The sequence below is a fragment of the Bombus impatiens genome, unplaced genomic scaffold, assembly GCF_000188095.3.
Source record: "Bombus impatiens unplaced genomic scaffold, BIMP_2.2 scf_0102, whole genome shotgun sequence".
Taxonomy (NCBI): domain Eukaryota; kingdom Metazoa; phylum Arthropoda; class Insecta; order Hymenoptera; family Apidae; genus Bombus; species Bombus impatiens.
In genome coordinates, this window is record NT_176521.1 from 5,341,055 (window position 1) to 5,368,651 (window position 27,597).

General features: G+C 36.7%; 1 protein-coding gene across 2 annotated transcripts in view; it reads right to left on the bottom strand.

Annotated features, from left to right (window-relative positions):
• The window catches only part of LOC100744478 (A disintegrin and metalloproteinase with thrombospondin motifs gon-1), a 160,703-nt gene that overhangs the window by 58,709 nt on the left and 74,397 nt on the right, over nucleotides 1-27,597 (bottom strand). For both annotated transcript variants that reach the window (XM_012395047.3, XM_003486218.4), the window contains exon 5: nucleotides 358-547. In XM_012395047.3, coding sequence (XP_012250470.1) covers nucleotides 358-547 — 190 coding nt within the window. The remainder of the gene's footprint in view (nucleotides 1-357; nucleotides 548-27,597) is intronic.

Genomic DNA, 27,597 nt, shown 5'->3' on the forward strand with positions numbered 1-27,597 from the left:
ATGCAATGCACAGATACGTGTTACAGCCACTGTAATTGTGCTCCATAAAGATACGAATTTGCATAAATATACACAGTCCAAAGATACTTATCAACTCGGAGAAGCTCGAATCCTTTCAATTGATGTCTATTAAAATATTGTTATTTTTCATGATGTAACTCGATTAATATTAACCCGTGTAACTGATATTACGAATATTTTCGAGAGAAACACACGTGAACGATCTGAAAATCAAATGCAAAGATAGTTTTGAAGCCGAGTTGCTTCACGAAGTACTCGATTTATTTAAATTGCTGTCTTAGAAAAAACAAAGTGAACAAATCTACGCTTTAATTATTTCAAATGTTTTCAACTCACCCTTCACGCCACAGTTATGCGTCTCAGCACGATCATCGACGTCGTTCATTCGATTATGATCCATGGTGTACGGTCTTATCCTCTGGATGGCGTGCTCCAACGAAAATTCTAGAGAATCCTTGTCACTCTGCCGCCAGGGCTTGGCTGGTTTAATTATGTAGCTTCCCGTCGACGTTCTCACGTGGCCCGTCTGCGGCAAAAAAGTATGCCAAAAATTCGGTGAGTCACTGCAGCATGATTGGCCTTTATCTCCTCAATGAAACTGGCTACCTACTTGCTAACCATTCTTATTTTCTTTTTCTTTCTTTCGTTCGGATTCTCTTTCGTTCTTTCCCCTTCTTTCTTTTTTTTTTCTTTATTTTCTCAAGCCACCGAACCGTGAAATTTCGTCCAATTGTCCGCGTAATTTCTAGCCAGATGAGCTTTGATAACGTTTCGTTAAATCGTATCCGTCGCGGTGAAAGTGATCGATCGAGTCTTTTTTCTTTAACCCTTTTTACTTTTCGTCGTTCCTTTTTAATGGTTAAACAGAGATTGTCGCATGCAAACAAGATTTTTCATTGTACGAGATATTACCAGGTAATCTTACAAAATCGCGATTCATCGTACGGTGAAAGGAGATAATTGATTTACGAACATTTTTATGTGACTTTCGTTCTCTTTAAATTGGCGCAAAAAGACTGGATCGCGTTTGGCAAAGTACAGCGTTTTTACTCTGCGATGTTAAACCCGATCTTTATATTACACCGTTTATGATTTTAATTACTAAAGACAACCTTCTTAAAATCGTAGTCGATTTTTTGTCGCGTCGCAAACAATTCAGGTGCTGATTTAAGAAGGCGAAGGAAAGTCTCGATTTTTAACTTTTGAATATTGTTAGCAACGGAGTATTTAAAATTTTGAAAAATATCGCAAAATATTCTTCTAAAAATGTGTCTTAAAAATTGTAGGTTGTAACATAAATTCGTCCTATTTCTAACTTTATCTACAAATGGAGAAAATTGGATAATTATAGATATGTTGCAAGCTAAATATTAAAGTGTAGCATGTTATCAGATAATAACTAGAATTTTTTTTATCGAATACAAATATTTAAAGCGAATACCTTTTTCTATTAAAAGTTCGCATAAACTCATATGTATAAGTCATTCTACATTTTGTTAAAAAAGTGAACGTTAAAGAAGAGATACAGTTAAAATTAGATACAATTTCAAATATACATAGTGCGTTTGAAAATCGACGAATTCATTGGGCTATTCTTACGAACCATAGATCAATGTCCAGTAACATGAGTCATCCGTAGCACTCAAAGACTCAGCTCGTTGAAATTTTGGCATCCGTGCCATTCTTTTCGAGTATGCTACAGGAATTTCCGACCGGCGTTGTCACTTTTTTGTCCATTTGATGCTCGTAAAATATACAACGCTCAAAACGTGTTTTATTACCGAACCCCATAAAACTTTCAACAGAAAAAGCAGCCTTTTTACTGTTTGAAGAATTCTTAAAAGAAGAAGAAGAATTCTGCGGTTGAAATTTCTTTACAAACTCCCACTTCTTCGTCGATACTTTCACTAAACCAGAATTACAAATTTACTAAATCAAATTACAAATTGTTGTCGCGAAAATTTCCTATGATAATTTAACCATCGTCAAAATGGAATGATACGCAGCTATTAATAAAATTTCATTAGCCAAACATTGATTCCTGTAAATCCTAACAAATATCTCATCTTAAATACCATATGTATGCATTATGTAAATTATATTATCGCTAAATATCTTCTGCACATGTTTTTTCAAATTTTAATTTTCCAGAAACGAACATCCGCGATCTAACGATTTATTGTCTTAGCCAAATATAATCCGAGTTTGGAGAGAAATGACTAACGATCGTGTGTGTACGTAAAACAAATAGAAAATTTCGAAATTTGTCGAAGAACCTGCCGATCGACAAGCTGAGATACGAAAAGTATCGCGGATTAGCCCGGCGCATTCATCGCCATTTATTTATACATGCAGCGCTGCCCTGACATAACTTCCTCGATTTGAATGTGAAACACACCGGCTACGCCCCCGCTAAGCATATGCCACCCACGTAAATTCCGTGTGAGGGCAAAGCCGCGAACCGCGGACGAACTCGAGCGGATCAGGTGAAAATAATCGATTAAAACCGAGCGCGTTCAACATGCCGGTCTTCTGTTCTGCCTCGTTGTTGTTTCAACGATAATCGGTAGACCGCGGAAAATTTGCGGATGCAAAAATGCGAAAAATTCACCGTACGAATATACAAAAGTAGATAAAATAAGGAAACTGCTCTGCTTCTTATAATTCGTAATAGACGAAACAAATATCTAAGTTCTACTCTTTGAATTATTGATATGCTTATAAAAGCAATGGGAAATATAAATTTGCATAAGAATTCGTGGTCTAGTAACCGATTACGTAATTATTTCTCGTGTCTTATCGTTCGTCTTCTTTTCGAAGAATATTCTTCTGATATTCGATCCTAGCGCCAAAAGTAACAAATTTCTTTTGCAAACGTAAAATGCAAGAAGAAGAAAAAAGAAAACACACGGTATATAACGCAAGATCTAAGAAACAAAAGTTTTTGTTTCCAACACTGTTGAAAGAAACTTCTCTAAAAAAAAAAAAAAGAAAAAAATATTAATAGATATAATACTGTAAGAAGATACGAGAAAGAATACCGAACGATAGTCTGACAGAAAAATGACGTGCCATATAATACACATAATTGCTTGTTGATCGACGACGGGTCTAATTAAGAAGCTTATAATTATTATCGGTCGACCAGTTGCAGAAAAAGGAGTCATGCGGGCAACTGGTTGAACCAGAGCCAGAGAAAGTCGCCCTAATTAATTATTGCTCCTAATTACAGGAATCTCTGCTCGTCGTCGAGAACAGAGCAATGAGTAACGATACGATTCGTTAGCTGAAGGGCGACTAACGGCCACACGTCGATTATTATCAACGCCTCCTTAACGCACTTCCGCTTGTAATTTCAGTCTCTCGAGTGTAACCCCTGATATGTAGATGACTTAAATAGCATCTGACATAAATAAAATAGGAATTGTTGCGTGTTAACAGGACATTAACACAGGTCTAACAACTTCGCCAGCAATAAAGGAACTGCTATTTGTGTTTAGAACTGTTACACAGCAGATTAAATATTATACACGTGTCTTATAGTCTATGTGCTCTTTATTGAACCTATAAAATCCTAGATGGTCCTTTTATCATTCGATCTACATAGGTGGCATCCGATTGCTTCTTTATTTAATACACGTTTCTTCTCTATTATTTCTTTCGAAATTCTAGGTATTTGAACGTTCGTATTACTCTAGTCATACAATTGATATCGATATAAAATTTATGCGTTCTACAAATTAAGATTATATCCTTCTGTTCGTTATAATAACAGACAAAAGAAAGTTTAAGACTGGTACTTCTTGTACGTACGCTACAGTATATGATCCACGTAATCTCCTCGTTGATTCAAACGAGGACGCTTGAATAGGATTACGTTCTTTTTATCCATTCTCTCGTATTTTATATTCATTTTTGTAGAAGCACACGATAATTTCCTATTCTTCCCTAAATCAATTCCATTCTTGATCCACTAATTTTCTTCTTGTTATTTTATAAAATACATACAACAGCCTCGTTAAAAACTAATGCAACCAATATAAGTGATTATACCATGAAACATAAAAAGAAGACTAAAGAGAAAACACCCCACTGACCTCGCTAAAGAAATAAAATAGACAATCTCGAAGATGGTGTCTCGCTGGGGGTAGCCATCCGCGTGTTACTTAGCAACAAAGTTAGAAAAATTTTCCTAATATCCAGCTGGACAAATTGTAAAGTGCAAATTAAATAAATAAAAAAATCCGCGGTAGCTTAACCGACTCACATTAATTCTATCTTACCCTACGTAGAAAGTCTGCAAAGATAGCTCGCATCCATTGCGCAACACTTGCGCGTTGCCCGGCAAAATTTTGATCATACGCAGCAAGGTGGAATACGTAAATAGGAAAGCAGCTGCGCAAACCTTTCGGACAAAGGGATCGAAATAAGAAAACTACGTACGTATGGATAGACTTCTGTTGCGAGTGCCTAGCTACGTATACAACGAGAGCCGCGTGGTTTTCTATTGAACGCCGAAAGACAACGTGGCCTTTCAGCTGTCGTGGTCGTCCTATGGATTACGACAGCCGTAAACGGCCATTCTGCACGCGTGTAAACCACCTATAAGGGGAAAAAGAAGTTCACCTTTACGAACATGTTGGTTCGCTCATTCAGAATCGAAGATCGTACGCGCGTGCACACGGTGCATTTCTCGGAGAGGAGAGCGAGGAAATTTATTGGCCAGCTGGAAATCCGTCTGATTGTCGATCCCCGTTCCCTTAAACGATCGTTACACACCGTCCATGTTTTCTTCCATTTACGAGTGCTTTTTACGCGAAGCGTCGAGCTCGAGCGTGTTCGAGACACAAGTGAAAAAATGGCAAGCACGAGAAAGCGTCTTCTTTGTTTCTGAGACACGAGGAGGCGAAAAGGGAGAAAAGAGAAAATATCGAGTGCATTTGTTGATTTTTATTTTTAATTACAAGGTGCAGATGTTTCCTTTTTTTTTCTTCTTTAAGAATTTTTTTTAGATTATATCGGTTTATGCCTCTATAAACTTTTCGTACGAGCGAATTGTAATTGTTGAAAAGACGTTTCGTTCGAAGAGATTCGAGCGGAATTGTCCGGTACTAATAATAGACACGCAAGTTGAGGTTTCGATAGTGATTTCAGGTTGAAGAAAACCGTTTGTATGCCGACAATATTTACGTAATCCGCGCGTAAATGGAATCATTTATCAACGATGTAAAATTAGAAAGGAAATCTTTTTATCGACCTCCCAAAGTTATCATTAAATCAAAGCAGATTTTCAAGAATGTGTAAGTTTATCTTATGATGAATAGTTTCTTTCTTTTCTTCCTTTTAGGTCTTGCGCTTTTTCTAAAATTTTCATTTTTAAAATCCATTTTGTATTTAAAATTCATCGTCGCTCTTCAGCTGACAAATATACTTTACTTGTTAATAAATATCGTATATCTTATATTATTATGTATAAAGAAAATTACAAATAAAACATTTCGTTATATGTGTGTGTGTGTGTGTGTGATGTGCAAGGATCTAACGATTCCAAATCGAAAGCAGAATAATTTACATCTAAACAAATCATCATCTAAACATCTAAAAAAATTTGCAGTATATACATGTTGTAATAATCTATAATATTTCAATTCTATTGAAATAAAATATACTTCCTTCTTGGTAAATATTTCTACGAAATATTTCTTTGATGTTATTTGATCCTTTCTCAGTTGGGTAGTTTCAAGGAAATTGATAGTTTAATACCAAAAAACAACGAAGAAAGAATAGGAAATACCCAATGCTACAGATGATTCACTTTTAACATACCCCTTGCGTCTATGTGTATGACTTAGCATCTCTTCTCACAATCGTTCAGGAATGCTTCCATCTCGGTGGAGAACAAATAAATTTCACGAGATGCTTCTTCGGAAGTTTGTTTAATCATTGAATCAACAAATCGAGAAGGGGCAACGTCTCGTCTTCAACTTCCTGATAATTCGCGTTGTACTTCCGTCTCAATACGAAGATGTATTTAGGGACGAAAGCGTGTACGTAGTTGTTATCATTTCATACCATTTATTTCTACTCGTTTGCAAAATCTGTTTAACATACCGTGTATGCAATTAAATTCATTCGAAGCAAACTATAGCGAAAGTGTAATGAAATTAATTTGAAGTGACCGAAATATAACTATATATACATTTTCAACTACATTTGTTACATGTAAATAATGTTTAACGATTCTTCTTATCTTAATTATTCAAGGACTTTGCAATTTTCTGCTTTGCAGTTTCATTAAAATTATCGGCTGTGAATATGTTAAGAGCTATTTGTATTAATGGCGCCCAGCATTTGCTTATCTTTTATAATAAATTAGCAGTAATTATATCATATAATATCTCTGTCGTAAAAAGTTAACTTCTCAAAAATTTAACGAAACAGAGGCAAAAGGAAAACTCGAACAAACGAATAAATTAAGGAGAAGACAAATTGAAGACCACGTTGCTACAAGGAAGATAATTGAAGATTTGCTAATACTCATTTATTGTCAAAATTCTATATTCTATTATATGGAATTAAAAATAATAGAAATTTTTATATATATATCTACATTCTATTATGGTAGAATACAATATAATATAAACCATAGTTGAGTCATGATATAAAATTAATGTTTCATATATAGAATTGGAAACAGTATAATCTATTGGCATTTAAAATACAAAGTAAACTATGTTACAAGCGTAATAGAAAATTAATTTTATATAATCTATTTTTATATCAGTTTACGTCCTTCGCTGTATCCACGATGAAATTCCTTAAACAGCCTTAAACCTACATTGAGAATTAACACTTACGGCGTTGTTGGTTGATCGTTGCTTCACAAATTACTCGATTTCCAGAGAATTAAGCGCTCTTAACCCAGATTTTCTAAATGGAATTCGTCGTGTTCGAGTCGGTGATTAACCGTGCGCTTGTTGAATTTAACGATCGTTTGTAACGTGTCAACATGGTATTCGAGTAAAAGCCTGGATTTTTTCTTAATCGATTAAATTCCTCCAGAAGGATGACTGGCATAATTTTATCGAGCCTTCCTTTTTTCCACGTTTAATGAAATTTTCATTTTTCTATGGTATGCCGTGTTTACGAGTATACGTGGAATTATTTCTCGTATTTTTCTATAAAAGTTTCGAGAAGGTTGTTTTGATACAGAAAAGGGAAATACGATGACGCCAATGAATTACATTTCACGTTGCTCTGGAGACTTCAAGGTTTTCACCGTCTTTCGAAATTTCGTGTACAGTGTGCTTGACAAGTTTTTCAATAACTTTCATATCGTTTATCTCGATTTTAACTTATATCGATTCTTTAAACTTCGTTCATCAGGCAAATCTCTTAAAAAATATTTTCCCGATTTTTGCAACTTTACAAATATAATATACATTTTGTTACGAATGAAGCACGAAATACTTTTTAATATTTCAAACACCAAGCATTTATTAATGTTTCAGGTGCGAATTATTTTTTAACAGTTTCAATATATTTATCTGTTTTCTCTATTTATTCTCCGTCTATGCAGTACATATATGTGTGGATATGTATTAGGTTGTCCGAAAAGTGTTTTACAACAACGCAGCTTTATACAAACATGAAACCTAATCCGTCGAACGTTGTGATCTTCATCTTGATAGAAGAAAATGAATCATACGTAATTCGATAAAATAATATAAAACGAAAAATGTTGTGCATCCATTATTTCCTTATAAAACGAAAGAAACTTTTCGGACGACCTAATATACATATAAATTTTATTTCTAAAATATAACGCAATACAGGCGATATTTAATATAAATTAACAGTTTGAATATAAATATATCCATGACTTATATCCATGACATAAAGCGTTTATTTATTACTCGATGTTTTATTTCATGTTAGGAACGTCTATTACAAAAGATCTTTATAAGTACGGCTACGAATGAATCATTAAATATTTTCCACAATAGCTGTTTCTATCTATCTTTTTTTTTCAAAATAGAATAACGCAATATCGATCAAAATGACGGGCAATAAATGTCAGAGTTTTATTTCAAACAAAGAACGAAATGAAAATTCAGACGTGCAAGCTATCATTGCGAATCGATTCTACCATCCACCTTGGTAATTTCTCCTTGAATCAAATCTCTGGAACCTCTTAAGTCTTTCGAGATGGTTTCAAACGTTATTGCCCATAAAGAATATACGTACAGTAAGAAGCCATTTGGATCTCTTGCATCGTGAAAATTGCTTGATTTGCAATCGCGAAGAGCGTAAATGAGAAAAAAGTAAAGATCGAATGACCGTTTAACCCATTCTATTTCTATCGCAGTTCCAATTTGCATATCGCCATTACACTTGCAATTATCTATGAAGAAACATAGAGCAACGATGTTCCATTAAACTCACGTACGATCTTGCGTTTGCTTCATGAACGTCATTAAAAATTACATTTTTCATCCGTGATCTCGATTCTTTCTACAGTTGAATAACCCCAGAAATTTTGCGGAAAAACATTTATAACAAATAAGAAAATTATCAAAGACGAACATTCTCGTCTTCGAGGATACTTATACAATTTTTATACATAAATTTCTGTTGTACTCGAAGATCCTGGAAAAAGTCATATCGTCTATTCTAATTCTTGCCTCGATGATTTCAATTTTCTAATTGTACGTTAACAATGAAATAACGTGCAAGAGTTGCGTAAACGCAGTCTGTTTACAGACTTGCGAAATCTAGATGAAAAAAGGAATAGTAACCGGTAAATGTCCTTGAAATTCCTCGTCAAAATTTCAACGCCAATTCAAGTAAAATTCGACGATGGAAACTGACCGAGACGTCAGTTACGAACGAAGCGGTTCCCAATGGATTAAAACCTACGCTATCTCTGCTTACAAAAAGAACAACAAACGTTTCGTTCAATCCACTATTAACGAAGATACGCGCAAGTTGTACCCAGTTCAGCCACTACGTAACAAAGATATCGATCGATCAATGTTCGTGCACGACTTTCCATCGATTCTACGCCTTCCAACAATATCATCCTCCTGCATCGTCCATCTTCTTCCAAGTTTGCCATAGAAGCCTGCAACGAGTCGAATCTTTTCTATCGAACCTATCTATCATTCGATTCGCTGGATACGTACACAGACAGCGAGGGCTAGAGCGTGGAAAGAGAAAGAATCGCGTCGTACGCTGGGTGCATTCGCGATTTGCATTCCTGCAGGCGTGCACCTCCACGTCCCGTGGCTATCCGATGGCACAAAGACTGACTTCAGGGTTACCGAGAACTCTTGGCAAGAACGCCGTTTTTCTCTCCTTCCCCTGGCTCTCTTCTCCTCGCCGAAACCCTCCTCCCGTTCTCTGTCAGTCCGTCCCTCTTCTGCCCACGTCTCGCAATCTCTTTTTGCCTTTTCAACCGGCGAACGCTGGCAACGACCTCGAAATCCACCGCTGGAACAACTCATCGACCTTTCGACGAGTACAGCTGATCTCCATCGACGGCCACTGCTTTTCCTTTCGATGACCGCCGCTACGTTTTTCGCCAACGAGCTTTTCTTTCCGATTTTTCCACAAGGTTCGTCAACTGCTTTCGTTTTTGGATTCATCGTAGCGTACGATTGTTTTCTATTTTTTCTCATTGTCCACTGCTTTCGTTTCTTTCGATGAGATTAGCACGTGCAAGGATTTCTTTCATCTTTCGAAAAGATTCGTCGATTTCTTCCGTTTCTTTTATCGAGATTAGAGTGCGCGGTGTTTCCTCTTTTTTTTTTTTCGAATAATGAACTTTTCTTCTCGAAAAATTAAGAAGATTCGTCGACCGCTTCCTTTCGTTTTTCTCGTCGAAATTAAGGTGTATTCGAGTGGGATTTGAGTGGGCAGTGGTTTCGGATGAGTTGGCAGAGAAATTTCGGGAGCTGAAGGATCCTGGTTTAGGTTATTCTTTGTCTGCTTCCATGTTTTTTGAGGATACATATTCATCGATGAACATAGATAGACCGTATGCTGTATTCTTATTGTTCTATTTTATTTCCAAACATATGCAGTTTCATTGAATTTCAAATATGTCTTCTAGCTTTTTTCTTTCTTACAATTTAGTTAATAGAACGGAATACGATTAAAAACAACGGCGAAATGTTAGAAGTTAAAAGATGTTGATGCGTTTAATAAACGCTTGAATTATTTCCTCTAATTAAATTTCTATGTCTTTCTGTCGATCTAATTTCCATTATAACATCCATCTCCTATATTCTACCTGCTATTTCATTCTTTATGTGTTCTACTAGAGAGTCGTTCTTGATTTTTGTCGTTGATTTATTGATCCAGTTGAACATTCACCAACTTAAGCAGCTTCCTTCAAGTCGAATAATTTTAAGAAAGTCGAATGGCAAGCTCAAACGAACTCCGCGATCTTCGTAATAAATTCGTAACGTTGCAACTGCATTTCAGCAAATTTCGATAATCTTGAACGATCATGTTCAACTTGAGCGCGTTTTGAGAAAGTCGAAACAATTTTAATCGGATCGAACGATGTTGCACCACGATCGAACGATTTTCTACTTTCCAACAATTTTATGTCAATTTCGATAAATTCGAGCAAATTCTATCACGATACACCGTAATACGTGTATCGTTTATGTGTAAGTACTTATTATATCGTTTCGATTGACACATATTCCACGCGTCTGATCGAAGTTGAAAGGACTCAATCTCGAAATTGTTAGGTACCCTCGTGCTGTCGGATCGGCTTGTTCGTTTTAAAACACAGTTTCACTTTCTCTACTCGAATTACAGTCTCGCTTTCGCCACCCTCGACACCCATTCGCAAATATCGAGTGCATGGTTGGATGGAAACCGTACAACATTCTTCCGACCCACTTGCTCCAATGCACGAAACTTGATCTCCACTTGACAGCGAAAATTTCACGACGAATTATTTATTATTCGGCTGTTAACGATTTTCAACTCTTCGCATCGTTTCACATCGTTCGACTGCCTGTCCACGTTCACGCCAATTTTCGTATTTTCGTAAACGCGACTAAAGCAACGGAATCTAAACAGAGATTCGTTTGATTTGGCATCCTAATACTGCGTTTTGTATATTTTGTGTATTTTTACGTATCTTTAAATTACTTGCGAATGCACAGAGATCTACGGTTCGGTGGACAACGCGTTATAAATAATCCGCGCACGTTCATGTATTTAAGGGAAACTTACGGGAAGCGTAAAAAATACAGAGAATGCACATGATAGGTAAAAATATATAAAATCTTCAAATTATGATACTTGTGATATTTAGCGGGCACAACGAATTTTTTCGTAGCCTCCGTTTCTTGATCTGCGTTCGTAAAGATCTAAATTTGCAGAAATGTCCGCAGTCTGGTAACAAACTCGTAGAAAGGATACGTAAAAGGATTGGAAATAAAAACCGACTTCCATCGATAATTTCTCGGAATCATTACGCTGTCTATGGTCAAATTTGATATCCAATAACGTTTTCAAGTGGAGCACGTGCCAAGCCAATACAAATCTAATTTGTCAACATAACGTGGCTACGTAACATCCTATCATAAATCTTTTCCACTTCTTCATCTGGAGTTATTTAAAGAGCAATATCGTTCCAGTTGGCGAAACAAAATGCTAACTCTTGATAGCTGACTCATCTTATACTTGCAATTAGCTGAACCATTGGCAAACGGTCACGAAAATTCAAGTCGCATCTTCTTCATCATCTTTACACTTATTGAACAAACTAATAGACAAGGTAACGAACGTTGAACTAATCTTAGCGAGGGAACACGTATCTCAGAACGTTTAGAATAACGCGAAACGAGTGTTATTCTTAAGCGAAAAATAAATCGAACAACTTAAAACCAACGGGGAGAAATCAATGGAAAATAACGAAAGTTCATTTTACTAAATTTTTCTGAGTAAAACGAGCGACAGGATGAACATTCTACGCGAACAAAATATCCAAAATTCGAATGGACGATTTCTACTTTCGATCAAATTCCAAACAACCAGACCTAAAAGGCATAAATCTTAGAAATCGGAGGATAAAATGAAACTTTTACGAATCCTTGTCAAGTACGATCGGACATCGATGTTACTTGCCTTAAGACTCGCCATAAAAGAATACGTTCGTCCTCTTGGCCGGTGTAATGGCAATTAAAAAGAGCAACACGACAGGTCGCAGGATTTTTCATCGAGTCCCTCTTAGAACACGATTTTATGCGATATGTTTTATGTGTTCGATGGGTAACGAGGATACAATGGCGGCTTCTGGGTGGGCTACCGGCCTTAAACTTTTCAATGCGAGCGGCAGCAGGTCTTTGCATCCTGTGCAGCACGCAGGATACTTTGTATGGAATCGATGGCTACGTGTGCGATTCTCGATACACGGCCGATCGCCTCTGTGTAAACCCGTATAAGGCGACTAATCGTCGCGCATGCTACGATAAAAGAGCTTCGTTAACCGGATGATGGCTAAATATAATTTTATTATGGATTTTAAATAGTTTTAAACTACGATAAGATGGTTCGAGAGCGACGATGCAAACGACTGACAAGTTCGATTTTACGCTGGTGTTGATTATTAATTTAAACGCGATGGGAAAGATAATTCTTAATGTTTTAATATTAATATTTTATCTGCAATATATTTCACGTCGATGTAATTTTGATTTCTGTCTATTTGCTTCTTAACGAATTACTACAATCCTCCTTTTTACCTTGTTACCGTTATATGGAAATTTTCATTGCAATTTCAGAAGAACTTCAGAATTATTTTATTTATAATTAATCTTACAATCAATTTTATATCAAATAATTTTAGAAGATTCATTTCTATATCTCATTACGGTATTATGGAAATACACGATGGCAATAATTTGTAGATATCCTAACACTTTTCTATCGGAGGATTAGTTAGATTAATTAGGTGACTTGAAAATCGCACACGTTCTTCATAAAAATAACCGCGACAAATATCTTACAATAGATAGACGTACATACTAATAACGAACCGATATACTGTTTGTTATAAGATGTTACAAAGCGACAGTGATATTTATTCTTCAAAGAAATGTGTCGAATTATTAGACAATCAATTAAAAATTCTTCGAGTGTAGAGAAAACGAAGCATTTTTAACATTGTCTTATCTCATGTTTCCTTGTTTTAATTTCATCAGATCGTTCTATATTTTTAATTTTTACAGATGCAGAACAGGTTTTTCTAAACTTCGACGTCGTCAAAAGACATTGTACGGCTTGAATGTAAAATTTACAGCAACTTATTTATGGGAAATTCGTTCCTCTTGCTCGCGAGTCAAGTTTCGGTGCACCTTCAAAACCTATCCAGCGAAACCGGAAGCGTCCTCCGCGTCGCGACCAACCACGGTCCTCCACCTTTCACTGTCTCAACCGTACGCTCTTGCAATTAAATTCACACTGCTGTTCCAATCAGCCTCGAACATCACATCCAACCGCAAAAAAGCCATCCAAGAAACACAAACACGGAAAAAAGAAGTAGATCGAGTCGATTTACGAGTGGACCGTTGATATATTGCGCTCTTTTCCGGAAAAAGGAGACCGCGTGGTGTCTCGAAATTAAAGGTAAATCGAGTTTGCTCGATGTGTTCCTGCGTTTCAAACTGTTACTGTAGTTTCTCAAAATCCATTCGACTTTTTCTATGTGATTCGAGTAGAATTTAAATACAGTTAGAAGGTTGTTCATTTACTCGATATTACTGGCGATTCTTTCAGAATTAAGCGAAAATTAACTCTTAGAATTGGCCTCGAAAATTTCGATTAGGAAACATTTGTCCAATTTAAGCTGGATGAAATTTCAATTATCGAAAATTTACTATAGCGCTTCTGTGTTATCGGATATTTCTTTGAGATTATTTTGAAGACTGATTATGTCTCGAAGATTGTATTAGCTTGTCCGAAAAGTGTCTTTCTTTTACAGACACGTCTTTTACAACAACGCATCTTTATACAAACATGAAATCTAATCTGTCGAACGTTGTGATCCTTATTTTGATAGAACAAAATGTACCACACGTAATTCGACAAAATAATATAGAACGGAAAATGTTGTGCATTATTTCCTTATAAAGCGAAAGAAACTTTTCGGACGACCTAATATCTTCAAAAATCGTTTCTAAATTTCCTGACCCTTTCTCATAGTTTCTTTAGGATTTTACGCGTTAGAAATAATTTTTCTAAATCCTCTTTTACCTAATTTCGTCACATAAATTTGGGATATGTCACGCTCTTTCCCGAAAAAAAACGGACGATGACCGTGGATTCGAAATGTCTGGGAATTGGAGGCAGAGCCAGGTCCCGAGGGGCAGACGTTATCTTTATTTAGTCGGCCGACTTAATATGCAGAACGCGATACATCATAATAAAAGGAGGCTGCGACCGTAGCGTGCGTTTACGCAGCGAGGCATTAAAAGGGACAGTGACGAGGCGCGGTAATTTGTCGTCTCGAACGCGCCTCCGAATACATTAATATTAAGCGAGAAATTGCAAAATCCGGCGATTTCGATGCTGGGAAACGAGCGTCTCTGCTCCGAGGCCCCGCGCCCATCTCCGAGTCGGATGAAATTTAGGGAATCGGACAGAGAATTTGTATTTCGATATTTGGAAAAGCGACGAGTAGAACTACTGCGGTTTTCTATGCGTTTACAGGAAATCTAAATGTGCAAAATTGCACAAAATGCGCGTCACATGAAAAACATCTATAAAATATCTGAATTACAAATTTGCTTTTTGTAATATTCAGTAGGCGAAACTACATTCTGCCGAGATTTTACTTCCTTTGTTAAGATTTTATCTACTTACTTTTTATTTATTTATTTATTTTACTTACTTTGTTGAGGTTGACTGATAGAGGAACGAGTGGATGAATTTGTAATAGAAAAATATATCGAAATAAGTAAAAGTATAAGTATAAGTTCAGGTATAGTGTGTGCTGATCCAGATCCTCACTCTTACAGTGCTACAATACAATAGAAGAAGGGCTGATAGAGAGCACGTTCATATATTTATAACAAAGGACATTACCAAAAAGTTAGCCTTGTAGCTCTAGCTGAAGGCTACGAGAAACAGCAATAGAAATCTGCTTATAGTTCATTTGTTTCTAGACCATGTAATGTAAAACAAAATTTATATTCAAGGGTACTATAATATGGACCTCTCCTTATTTCGAATTTTTCTTTTCACTAAATTTTATTCTTTTCGTAAATTCTCTTCGATATGCAAAAGAAAAGGTGTAGAGTTTTTTTTTGAAGTATTAGGTTGTCCGAAAAGTTTCTTTCGTTGTATAAGGAAATAATGGATGCACAATATTTTCCGTTTTACATTATTTTAAGAAAAGGTGTAGAGTTTTTTTTTGAAGTATTAGGTTGTCCGAAAAGTTTCTTTCGTTGTATAAGGAAATAATGGATGCACAATATTTTCCGTTTTACATTATTTTATCGAATTACGTATGATCCATTTTGTTCTATCAAGAAGAAGATCACAACGTTCGACAGATTAGCTTTCACGTTTGTATAAAGACGCGTCGTTGTAAAAGACGTGTCTGTAAAAGAAAGAGACTTTCCGGACAACCTAATAATTACTTCAACACTTTTAATAGTATTCTTAAAAATATAAATCTGCATAAAAATCCGCAGTCTAGCGACGAGGTTCTTTCGATTGATTAGAAATTGACAATCGTTTAAGAGAAAGTTCAATTAATATTACGACCTCCAGTTTTGTCTCTTGCAATTAATAAAAACGGCGAACATTGCCACAATTAACGTTGATTGTTCCGTATTAATTTCCCGCTACAATTTTTTCGCCAGGGCTTCTCACAAAACGTGAGTAGATTCGTTCAATCGTCCGAAAGGAAAAGTTTCGACACTTGTCTACGTTAACAAAGTAACGAGAATTAAACTGAAGGAAATACGAATATTTCTATAGGAGTTTTCCATAGTTGAAGTCAAACATTTTCGCATCTATGATATTCTCCTCGTTCAATATATTTATTTCCTTTTTTATAGATATATCAACTTAGCTACGGACGAATATAAAAAAAACCTTGTAAATATCAAACTAAACAGACTGCAATAAAATGCTAACATGATGAAACCCATCTCGAACTCCGCCATTTAACTTTCTAAACAATCGCAACCTACCCTATAAAAAGAACGAACAAATAAATCGAGACGTAAACAGAACTTGACAAAGGTGGCGAAACGACCATAAAACGATCATTAATGCAAAAGCTATATGTCCTCGTCTATTACTGTCCTCTCTAATTTTCATTTTTACCGCGAATACGCTTCTCTCTTCTTTCCTAAGTCGTTACGACGCTAGTTCACACGAGAGCCGGCACGAGCTTAGGGTTGGCTTTGCATAATCGACGATCTTACGCGGATGCAAAGGTGCCTGTGTTAATCAGCCAGGCACACGCGGCATCGTTGTGTAAGCGCGTAACTGATTAATGACGACTAAACGAAATGCTTCGTGCCCACGTTTGACCCGATTGTCAGCTACGACATTTCTCCCGAGCTTGTTGACTAGCTGGCGACGTTGTGTACCGTACACGACGAAGATCGAGCCTCTTGTAATTAAACCTGTCAGAAGATCCATGTATACATTCTTGTACGCGTCGCTAACATCGTTTCGTGACAGTAAGGACGGCGTGGAAAAATTAAACACACCGCCAATCGTTGAAATCATTCAGGATCAGCAAAGACAGTTTCGTCATGGATCGATTTAGACATTGGCGCTCGGTTCTTCTATCTTTCCTTCTTCAAATATTTTACCTCGCTGTGTCGTTTCGAGAAATCTCTGATATCCGAGCAATCTCAAGTTTTATAATCGTAAAATTATTTTTTAAATCGTCTTTGCTCTTCTCTGGACGGAGTTCGTTTCTAGCGAAACTCGGACAGGTTCTCACGAAGTCTTCAACGAGGTTGACTTATATTTTTACGTGTAATTCCTTCATTTGGAGATCGTACGCTCGGCTTAAATACGGGAAAGCTCAGAATTCGACGCGAAGTAACAATCTTCTCCATGGAAATTCAGCGTAAAGATCTCTTTTTCTCTCAAATTTTGGATACAATAAGAGCAATTACAAGACTTAGACTGTTGAATAAGAGCTTTGCTACGAGGAATCTCCGAGAGATCGCGTGTCCCTGTCGAACTTACTTCGGTAAGCATACGGTACGTCGGATTATTGCTGGGCATTGTCTTACGTTACTCTTTGGCCCCCGCTTTCTACGTTTACATGAAAACCGAGAAGGATTAGATTCTCGCCACGCAGGAAACGTAATAAACTTAACTTCAATTTAATACTCTTCTGAAATTACTTATTTCCTGACTTCCAGAGTTTATCCATGGACACCGCGATCGTTACACCGAACAATTGTACATGCATCCCAGTGCAAGAAATATGTACGCTATTCTTAGCTACGTAACGTTTCGTTTAATTAAAATATCCAGCACAGCGAAGCCGCAACGGTATACCTTTGCCACTCGAGGTGTACCAATCGGTTAAGCGTTACGAGGCCTACTGCTAACATTTTTTGTAGTCATATTACGAAGCTTGAATCGTTACAATCGATAATAGAGTCGCGAATGTTCCTAGTCGGTGCGTTCGAAATGAAAATTTTGCAAGGACACGATACCTGTGAGGAAATAAAAAGGCTACGTAGTAGCTATTGGGTTGGCAACTATGTGATTGCGGATTTTATCAATACCGCCTAATGACAAAATCCGCAGTCACTTAGTTGCCAACCCAATACAAAACCAGAGTAGATCATCGTCGCAATACTATAATCAAATGTGATATTAACGATAACGAGACAGAGAGAGAAAGAAAGAGAGAAGAAACAACAGGAGTTGAAATTGAAAAGAAACTTGGATGTTCTGGTAAATAAAATATGTATCTATACAGGGTGTCTCATTTAAATCGACGTCTGCGTATATCTTTAAAGGGAATTACGATACCGGAAAACGTTCCGAAGGAAAGTTAAATGGTTTCGAGGAAGTCGCAATTTTATGTAGGTTTTTCTCTTCTAGGTAGAAATATAGAGGACGTATAAAAATATTAACCTATTTATCGTGATTACTTTTCGAGATATTCGCAGACGTCGATTTGGATCGGACACTTTGTACGTTCACTTTGTATTATATGTTACTCGATGTTCTATCGATGATTCTCGTCGATCGAACGTTATCGACGAACGTATGATATGTGCTAGAGTCTGTGTAGAAACAACACTGAACCGTTCCGTGTCGGATACGATTAACATAAATCGATTTTTAAAGGGACTTGCACGTGAAACCATGGAAACGTCATACCTCGGATTCAGCCAACAATTCAGTTCTCAATTAATTCCGCTTATTATATTACGCATTTCAGCCAAGACCGACAGGTCAGCAGGAAGCTGGTCTGGGCATCCTGCCAGAAACTGTGCATTTTTGTCGGAAATTCAAACGCAAAGGAACCGCCGAATATAAAATAAAAAAGCATCTCAGCGCGTCTTCCTCGTTGAGAAGTTTGATTCTACCTGACGCGCACCGGAGGAATTTAGAAATTCTGAGTCACAGGAGTCACTGGCTCTCGATCTATTCCTTTCTACCTGTTCCAAGAATCGCGCGAATTTTCTTTTAGCCGTTTTTTCTCAGTATCTTTGGAAGTTGTTGGTGCAGGACCGAGTCGATTTCGTGAATTTTGATGGTTCGAAACGATGAAAGTTTGAATATTCCTTTTAAGAACATCAGTGCGGTGAATGTCGAATAAGTTTCGTAAAAGGAGTATGCTTTCTGGTTTTGGGAAGATCTTTGTTCAACTTGATAATAACATGATTCACATTTACGTATCATTCCAGAGGGAGAGATTTTATGAAAAGGAAAATTTATATGAAAAGCACATTCATATTTTTTTCAGTATACAACATCGTACGCGATTATTGAAATAATATGTTGTCAGTTACCTAGAACGAGAAAGTATAATTTTATTAGAAATTATCTTCGTGTGTTTCGATTGGGATTAAGTCAATGAAACCTTGGGGTTAGGGATAAAATTTTAATTAAAAGCGAAACTAAATTCTTCTTCCCTTTGTACGTCTGATATCGGCAATACATTAGGTTTCCACGTTAGTAGGTAATTTTTAAATTTCTCGAATCTTTAATTAATTTATTCCACCGTTGCTATTTAAAGGTTTATAGCTTGAAGGACTTCCTCTATTTCTATAGTCTCCGTTACCATGGTGTAAGAATAGTAAAGAATGGTAGTCGATGGCTCGTGTGTGTGTGAGATGTGCATCTGTGAATGTAATTACTTCCTGTGAGAACGTGACAAAACCATGTAAGAGACTCCACCCATGCAGACCATTACACTCCGATCATTATAATATACCTTTCACTCGTCTTTCACTCTTCCCCCATTTATTTTATCATTTCCTTAATAAAAATTATTTCAAATTCCTCGCAAAGAATATCCTACATAAATTATTATCCCGTTCTTCGTATTTCATTGATAGAAATTACCCTGAAATACCAATACAGCGCAACACAGAGATCCGCGTCGCACATAAACTGTTCACATCAAAGAAACGAAAAATTCTTGCATCGCTACGGATGTCGCATGCAGAATCCTCGGGCCCTAAAATCCTCTCTAACGAAGCAACTTCTCACCGCGAAACACGTAATTTCCAGATACAAAGTGCGTACCTTTTAAGATCCTTAAAAGCGGACAACATTCGAGTTTACGTTTTTACTCCGTCGTCTATTTGCTACGATGTTTCGGACACGAGACGCAAACGAGTCGATGCTCGATCCTCAAAGTCGAAAGAATCGCGTCTTAAAAAGATATTGCACGCCCTCGTTGCCGATTCTTCGCCGCGACTTCGCGCGCTAAAGTCCCGGAATTTATCGTGTCCCGTTGGAAATCGGACGTGGAGCATCGTCCACGCGATGATCCCCAACTCGGCCAGCACAAACGAGGCTATTTTATTACAGGAATATACGCCGTCGAATTTATGGCGCTCGGGGTGGCACGACGAGGCCGAGGAACGAGCTACTTAAAATCACGCTATGTCACCGAGCAACGAGCCCACTAAATTTTCGACGGCCAATTTAGAGGGTCGTCCGCGAGCATCCACCTTCTTATTGTACACTTTCGATCCGATGCCCTTTTCGATTTCATAGATTGCAGATCATCTTCCTACCATTTTGTACCTTCCTCTCGATCCTCTACAACCATTTCGTTTTTCTACAGCCATTCAACGATTTTCGGATCCTCTCGTACGCTTCTGACAAAATCGCACCACTTCCATCAGAGTCTTTGTCTCTCTATGTCGTATCTCATATCGTACCTCATGTTATATGCACCGGTGATTACGAAAGTGGTCTGTATTTATCTTTGAGTGGTCTTTATTTTATGAATAAATTCTGTTTAATTAACTCGACCCAACGGTTCGATTTCTGTTAGATAGACGTAACGCAAAATAAGCGACAAATTTTTCTTTACAATTTGCTCATTTTCGTTTAGATCCTTGGCTTAGGTTACTCTCATAGTTGATGATTATTCGAAGGATATATCATTTATATTAGGTTGTCCCAAAAGCTTCTTTCGTTTTATAGGGACGCGCAACATTTTTCGTTTTATATTATTTTATTCAGTTACGTACAATAGATTTTATAGTAATAGAACAAGATGGATCATACATACTTCACTTCTACCATAAAAGTTGAGCAAGATAATAATAATCTTGCTATCGTTAACGTACGTGAATCGTACGATATTATCGGTCAGAGGTTGCGCGTATTTTAAATATCAATTATCCAAGAAACGTCTTTTAATAATCTCGAATAATTACGAGATGCAGCATGTGTATCTCTCTACAGCGTGTTTCTCTAACTACGAGTCTCGTAAACTTTTCAAGATGTAAAAAATCTTAATAAATACTTCACTCTTCCCATCAAAAATGACTTCATCTTTCCCCCTTCTTCTGACCCTCCAAAAACAAACGCAAGAAACACGGAAATGTGAGTTATATTTATATCACACAGGCCTAGATAAATGGAATTCTACTGTACTTCTAAATATGTATGTCCGTATGAACTCAAGAACATAACGAGTAGCTCAAAGCTGTGCCAAAAATCGCTGTCTTCAATTTCACGTAGATTTCCAATTACTGTCACGTCCTGTGAAATCGTGCACAGCTCTTCGGGATCTACGATCGCTGTAAAAGCCTCATCGTCCTATATTAATCCCGCGTTCCGTTGATAAAAAAGGAAGATCCATACGATACACGAAGTCTAATAAAACGAAGCTCTCAATTGCTTCCAACCTATCATAAAGAAATCTCTCATCAAAAGGTTCCGCATGCGAGCTGGTGCCTGTGACCGTCCCAAAAATACAATTCGAGGTCCAGCAACCTGAGGACCAGGGAAAACGCGTGGAAGAAAAAGGCCAGCGACAAACGCGAAAAATATCTTTGAAATATGACGCGTCTAATTTTAGTTGTCATTCCACTTTGCTTGCTCGCGAGGCTAAGTTCGAAGGATCTCTCTGGTGAAACATCGAACGCGAAAAATTCATATTCAGGACGCCGCTGCACCGCACCGATTGGTTAACAAAGATGCAAAAGCGCAGTAGCGATATAAAAGATAAAAAAGTGCGTTGATATTGTACGTTGGAGATCGATGCATATTGGAAATCTCGTGGACAATTTTTTCTAAGGAAACAAAGATCGTAGTAAATGCACATGTTGTGAATCACAATTCTACTTGTAACGAAAAGAACAATTCTCGAAATTTGATATGCATTCTATTATTTGACAAATATTTACGTAGTACATCATTTGAGTCCTAAGAGCTGTTCTGAGTTGCAATTTCCTTTTTGTAACGGTTACATAATCTATGATTTCGTCCATACAAGAAATACAGCGATTATAACTATTCATATCTGATATGGAAACGTCGTATCGAAATTTTCAATTAATAGTTGGAGAATTAAATATTTTGGAAACACGGAATATGAAAGCTTCTGGAAACCTGGATCATTAACGATCCGAGGTGCACAGAATTTAAGACCCAAGCGTATTATAATATTACAGTGTTACATACAGGGTGGTTGGTAACTGGTGGTACAAGCGAAAAGGGGGTGATTCTACGCGAAAAAGGAAGTCGAAAATGTAGAATAAAAATTTTTCGTTTGAGGCTCTGTTTTCGAGAAAATCGACTTTGAATTTTCGCTCGGTACGCGTACGGTACGTTATAACGGATCTCACTGTAGATCGTTGTCTCGATGGAAAAATTAAAAAAAAATTTTTATTCCATATTTTCGACTTCTTTTTTCGCGTAGAATCACCCCCTTTCCGCTTGTACCACCAGTTACCAACCACCCTGTGTATTGTACATATTAAGAATTTCGAAAACCTAGCAAATTAACAATTTTATAAACTTCGAATATTAGAACCTTTGGAAATTTCAAATATTAAAACTTAAATTATGAAAAATTCGACATGGTCGAAATGGGCCCAAGTGTACTGCGTAAAAGATTAAACAGACTGTGGAAAAGAAATGATATACGACTGACTAATTAAACATAATAACCGTGAAAACGGAGAGCAGTTTGCAAGGATGTAAGAAAAGAAAAGAAAAGGAGAAGCTAAAAGTAGAGGAGACTACGATCCCACGGATGTCTCGTTGGTTCAAGTTGTTCTGCAGCTTCCGATCACAAAAGAACACCGCGTTTTTTCTGCTCCCTTGACCAGCTAAAGATCAGATTGGAGGATGAAAGGAGGTGAAAAAAAATTGAGTCTAATGGAGGTTGAAGACCGTTCAGATACGTCTGAACAGATTCGGATATTATTGCTGATCAACGAAGTCTTTAATCATAGAGGACGTTCAACGATCTAAATGGAGCCTAAGTGCAACGATATATGCGTAAAGTTGTGAAGGAAACGTTGTACAAGGTGAATCGGATGTTACTTGATGACCGTACCTTTTTACAGAGAAATCGTGAGAATTGCGTGGGAAGATCAGTGAATTATTGGGAATTATGAAAGATGGTAAAACATAGACTTGGAGCAAGTTTCTCTAATTAAAAATGCTGATCATGCAAAAAGGAATCAAACTATCGTCTGAAATAATTTTTGTTCTGATTATAAAATGTTTAGGGCTGGCAATAATTTTTCTTAAAAACCAGACGTCCAAGGAATTCAATCTGTGAATTCTACGAATATTACGCGTAGAATCGTACGAATAATAATATTATCGAATTTAATAACGTGTGTTTTTTTATTTCCATATTGCTTTATAATATCACGTCTGTTTAATGAATCTGTCTTACGTAACGTAAAATATAATATATTTGATATTGACTGATATAATAACTCAATCGTGAAAGTTACATAAAAATATCGAAATGAACATTTTACAAACGTCCACGATAATCTGATATTTTCAGTCAGCAAACATCGACCAGATTGAAAAGAAGAATTAAGGAGAAAAATTTCGGTAGTGAACAGGAAGACAACGTCTAAGGTGTATGTATCAGCGTATTACGAGCAGCGCAAGGAACTCGAACTCGTTTCCCTTCCGTATTTAGGATACACACGTTCGAAAATTGTTGTCTCTTTTGAACCAGTACTTTAACGAGCCAATAAGTAAATAAACTGTTGGCTATCCGGTTCCTCGTAACTATCAATCAACCGGTTCGATTATGTAGCTACGGCGTTTTCACTTTCTATTCACAGACGGGAGAATAAACATTCAGCTGCATAAAGAAGCGAACGACGACGACGAGGTGAGAGAAACACGAACGAGGGACGCGTAGAAAAAAGCGTCGGGAACCTTGGGCCTTTTAATTAAAACGGATTGATGTGGCTGAAACCTGAACAGAAGAACCTTTCGTTCTTTGTTTGTTCGTACCGTTCTAAGAAAATTAAAAGTACGAAGAATATGTATATGTATAGCTAACGAGGTATGGGAAAATTGGCTTGACAGATTTAATTAAAACAACTTTAACATCTGTCGTATAAAGAATGTAAAATAGGATTATGAAAGGAATAACAAGTCTCGCCGGATTTAATTAAAAAAAAAAAAAGGAAAGAAAAAGAAAATAAGTTTATTGAAATTATATTGCTTTGTTTTTTTCTTTTTAATTAATGCTTTGTGAAATTTATACAATTTACACGTGCAAACAGCACTGCATAAATTCCTAATTGTACGTCGTTCTGAGAGTTTGTCAATATTCCAGTTGCTGGATTATCTACACGACACACCGAGAGGAAAATTTTTAAAGAAATAACAGTTGCATAATACAATTTACGTGGATAATCGGCGAAAAAATAAGAATTTCCATAATTATATATCTCGAGTATTTCACAGAAAAGTACCATTCGATTCCGACGCTTGACAATCTTTGAATACTTTGAAGAAAATGCAAAGTAAGTTCACTGACACCGAGGGAAGAAAAAGTATCATTCAGCCCCCGTGCGTAGCAATTTCCATAATTAAATACCTGAAATATTTCGAGAAAAAAGAAAAAGAAAAAGACAGAAAGACGTGCCATTCATCCCTGATACGTAACGATTTCCATAATTAAACGTTGTTGCGTTGACGAATAAATAAAAATGTCTCGCAATCCGTCCATAAACCCTGTTACGATTACAGTGAAAGTTAAACGATCGGAAAAAGTCAACACTGAGACGCGAAAATTACAACCATCGATGCCGGCCCACGATATTTAGCGTCGCGTCTTTTTGATATAACAAATCGATATATCGATAAACAGACACATCGTGTTTACAAGGGAAAAGCGTCGAGTATTCATGAGTCACGATTGTTATTTTAAATATGACAAGACTTGGTGGCTGTTTGAATTTCAGTCACGAGCTGTTAAGTCAAATCGTATTACAATCATCTTTGTCTTCACCTTCGGGGCCGTACACTGTAAATTGTACGTGATTCCGATGACGAGCCGCCGATTACGAGCCGTAAGGAGAGCACGTGCTGTTAAACGTTGATCGATCGATATTCGCGTGAAACGCCTGGGTATACAACGTTTCACGTCATTTCCTTGCCAATTACAAGCTTGATAAAGATAAAAAAGAAAGCATAATCTTCGGCACGATTTTTTAATTTCAAGATTATCGAAAATAAGAGAAATGTGTTTCACATACGCGTGAACTTATCAGAAGCCCAATTAATAAATTCCATTTTCATCGATCTTCTTCATTTCATTAACCGAATACGTACGTGATTAGTGGCTAATTTCTGAAGAAAAGTAAATAAATAAATAAATAAGGTTATTTATCACAGGAAGATGGTACAATTAAACGTGATCTATAGTAAGATAATTTAAAAAAAATAATATTGCTTCTTTCTTGCTTATTTTCTCCATTATTTTCGTAAAGTTGATCGATGCAACTTTTAAGTGTAGCGTAATACGTGCGTATGTATTAGGTTGTCCGAAAAGATTCTTTCGTTTTATAAGGAAATACTAGACGCACAATGTTTTCTGTTTTATATTAGTTTATTGAATTATGCACGAACATAATAATAATAGAAATAGAACGAAATGGATCATACCTAATTCAATAAAATAATATAAAACAGAAATTGTCGTTCATTTATTATCACCTTATGAAACGAAAGAAACTTTTCGGACAACCTAATATATATACAGAATGTCTACGAGATCGTTGTACAAGCGGCTGGATTCTACTTGATGATTCTACTTGGTGATTCTACTTGCAAAAACAAGTCGCAGAAAAAGAATAACATTTTTCCATTTGAGATTTCGTTCTCGAGAAAAACGAATTTGACGATCCGTCAGGTGTCCGTCTGCTAATTGTACGTTTCAAAATACTCGATTTCTCTTACTGCTCGTATTGATATTTATAAACATGGACAATGTCGCGATTTGCTTCCTGTCATTACTGTTATCGTATTTCCGCAGTGTCCTCGTTTGAAATGATTTTATAAATAACGATAACAGTATTGCATCTTAAAAATCATTTTATGAACATAACAAGTGTTCAAAATGTTGACCAATGCCACTGCACGCACAGTTCTGGAAACTTATAATTAGTACACAGACACCTGACGGATCTTTCGACTCGTTTTTCTTGAAAACGAAGTCTTCAACGAAAGAATGTTATTCTCTTTTTTCGACCTATTTTTGCATGTGAAATCACCACACGATCGCTTGTACTATGATTTCGGAGATACCCTGTATATTATACACACAGAAATGAAATTAAAGACAGTGGAATAAAAGTGATGGGATAAAAGTCTATGTATAATCTCCTAATGACTAAATCATGGACTTAGGCACTTGCTATAGTCTATACTTCTTAGGCAATCTTAATAAGAAATTCAATAACAAACCTGAATGAAACGCACTTTTCTTATCCCATTCATTCATCTTTCCTTGCTTTCTCTTCGTTATACCATTGCACTCAATCTGAATGATCAATGACGATCAATAACATCGCGATGAATAGCATATTTTGAACGAGATCTTGTTGTTAAGCCTCTTATTGTTAGTCTGTATATTATATTTCCATAACGTTCGTAGAATCGTAAATATTGTAGATTTACACAGGGTTTTATAAAAAAAAAAAAAATATATAATCAATGGCAATGTTCTTCTTATTCATCGCTGAATGTTACAATATATAATCCATCGCGAAATATCGAACTTTCTCCGTCACTAATCCAATAAAATGCCACCAAATCCATGTAACGTTCGTATCACGCGATCCACCAGGAAACGTCAGGCTTCCTGCACCACGAGTTACCAAACTGACAGAACTGGAACGAAGTTAACGATGATGAAATATAGTTCCATCCATCATTTCACGATCCATACGAAACGATCCGATTGCATTGCTTAATAATTCTCAAACACACCGTCGCAATGCTAAACGCCATCCTCCTGAACTCTAACTAATTCAAACGCAATGAAACGCGACTTAGAGGCTGAAGACTCGTTAAAAGATCAAACTATTCAATTACCCCATAGATCGGCCGACAACGATCTGAAACGCTGGAAACCAGATTGATCAAGCTAATAGAATGATCGACGATCTCTAGGGGAGTATCTAGAGGAAACGATCGATCCACGCAGCGAAACTAATTTTCAGCCAGGCTATTTGTTACTCGATCCGAGTGGAGCAGAAGAGGGAGATATGAAAATAAAAGAATGCAAACGAGAATCTGTTGGTCGGCTGGCTACCAACAGCTTGGAAATAGTTACGAGACAACGCGAGAACGTTAATCAAGAGGTGACGCAACCGGGTCTCGTAAACTTAATGGAAACGAATCGAAACAACTTGACGTAACCGCGATCGCCATTAATGTTAGAAATTGGAATCGGCCTCCAGCAGGGCGAGGAACCTTCTGTTCTTCTGTTCTGCCCGCGTTCCTTTCGTATAATTGATAGCGAATATGCTTTGAGATGAAATTGACCGAGCGTAACGTCAAATTATATAAATTGATATAAATCGGTGATAATGC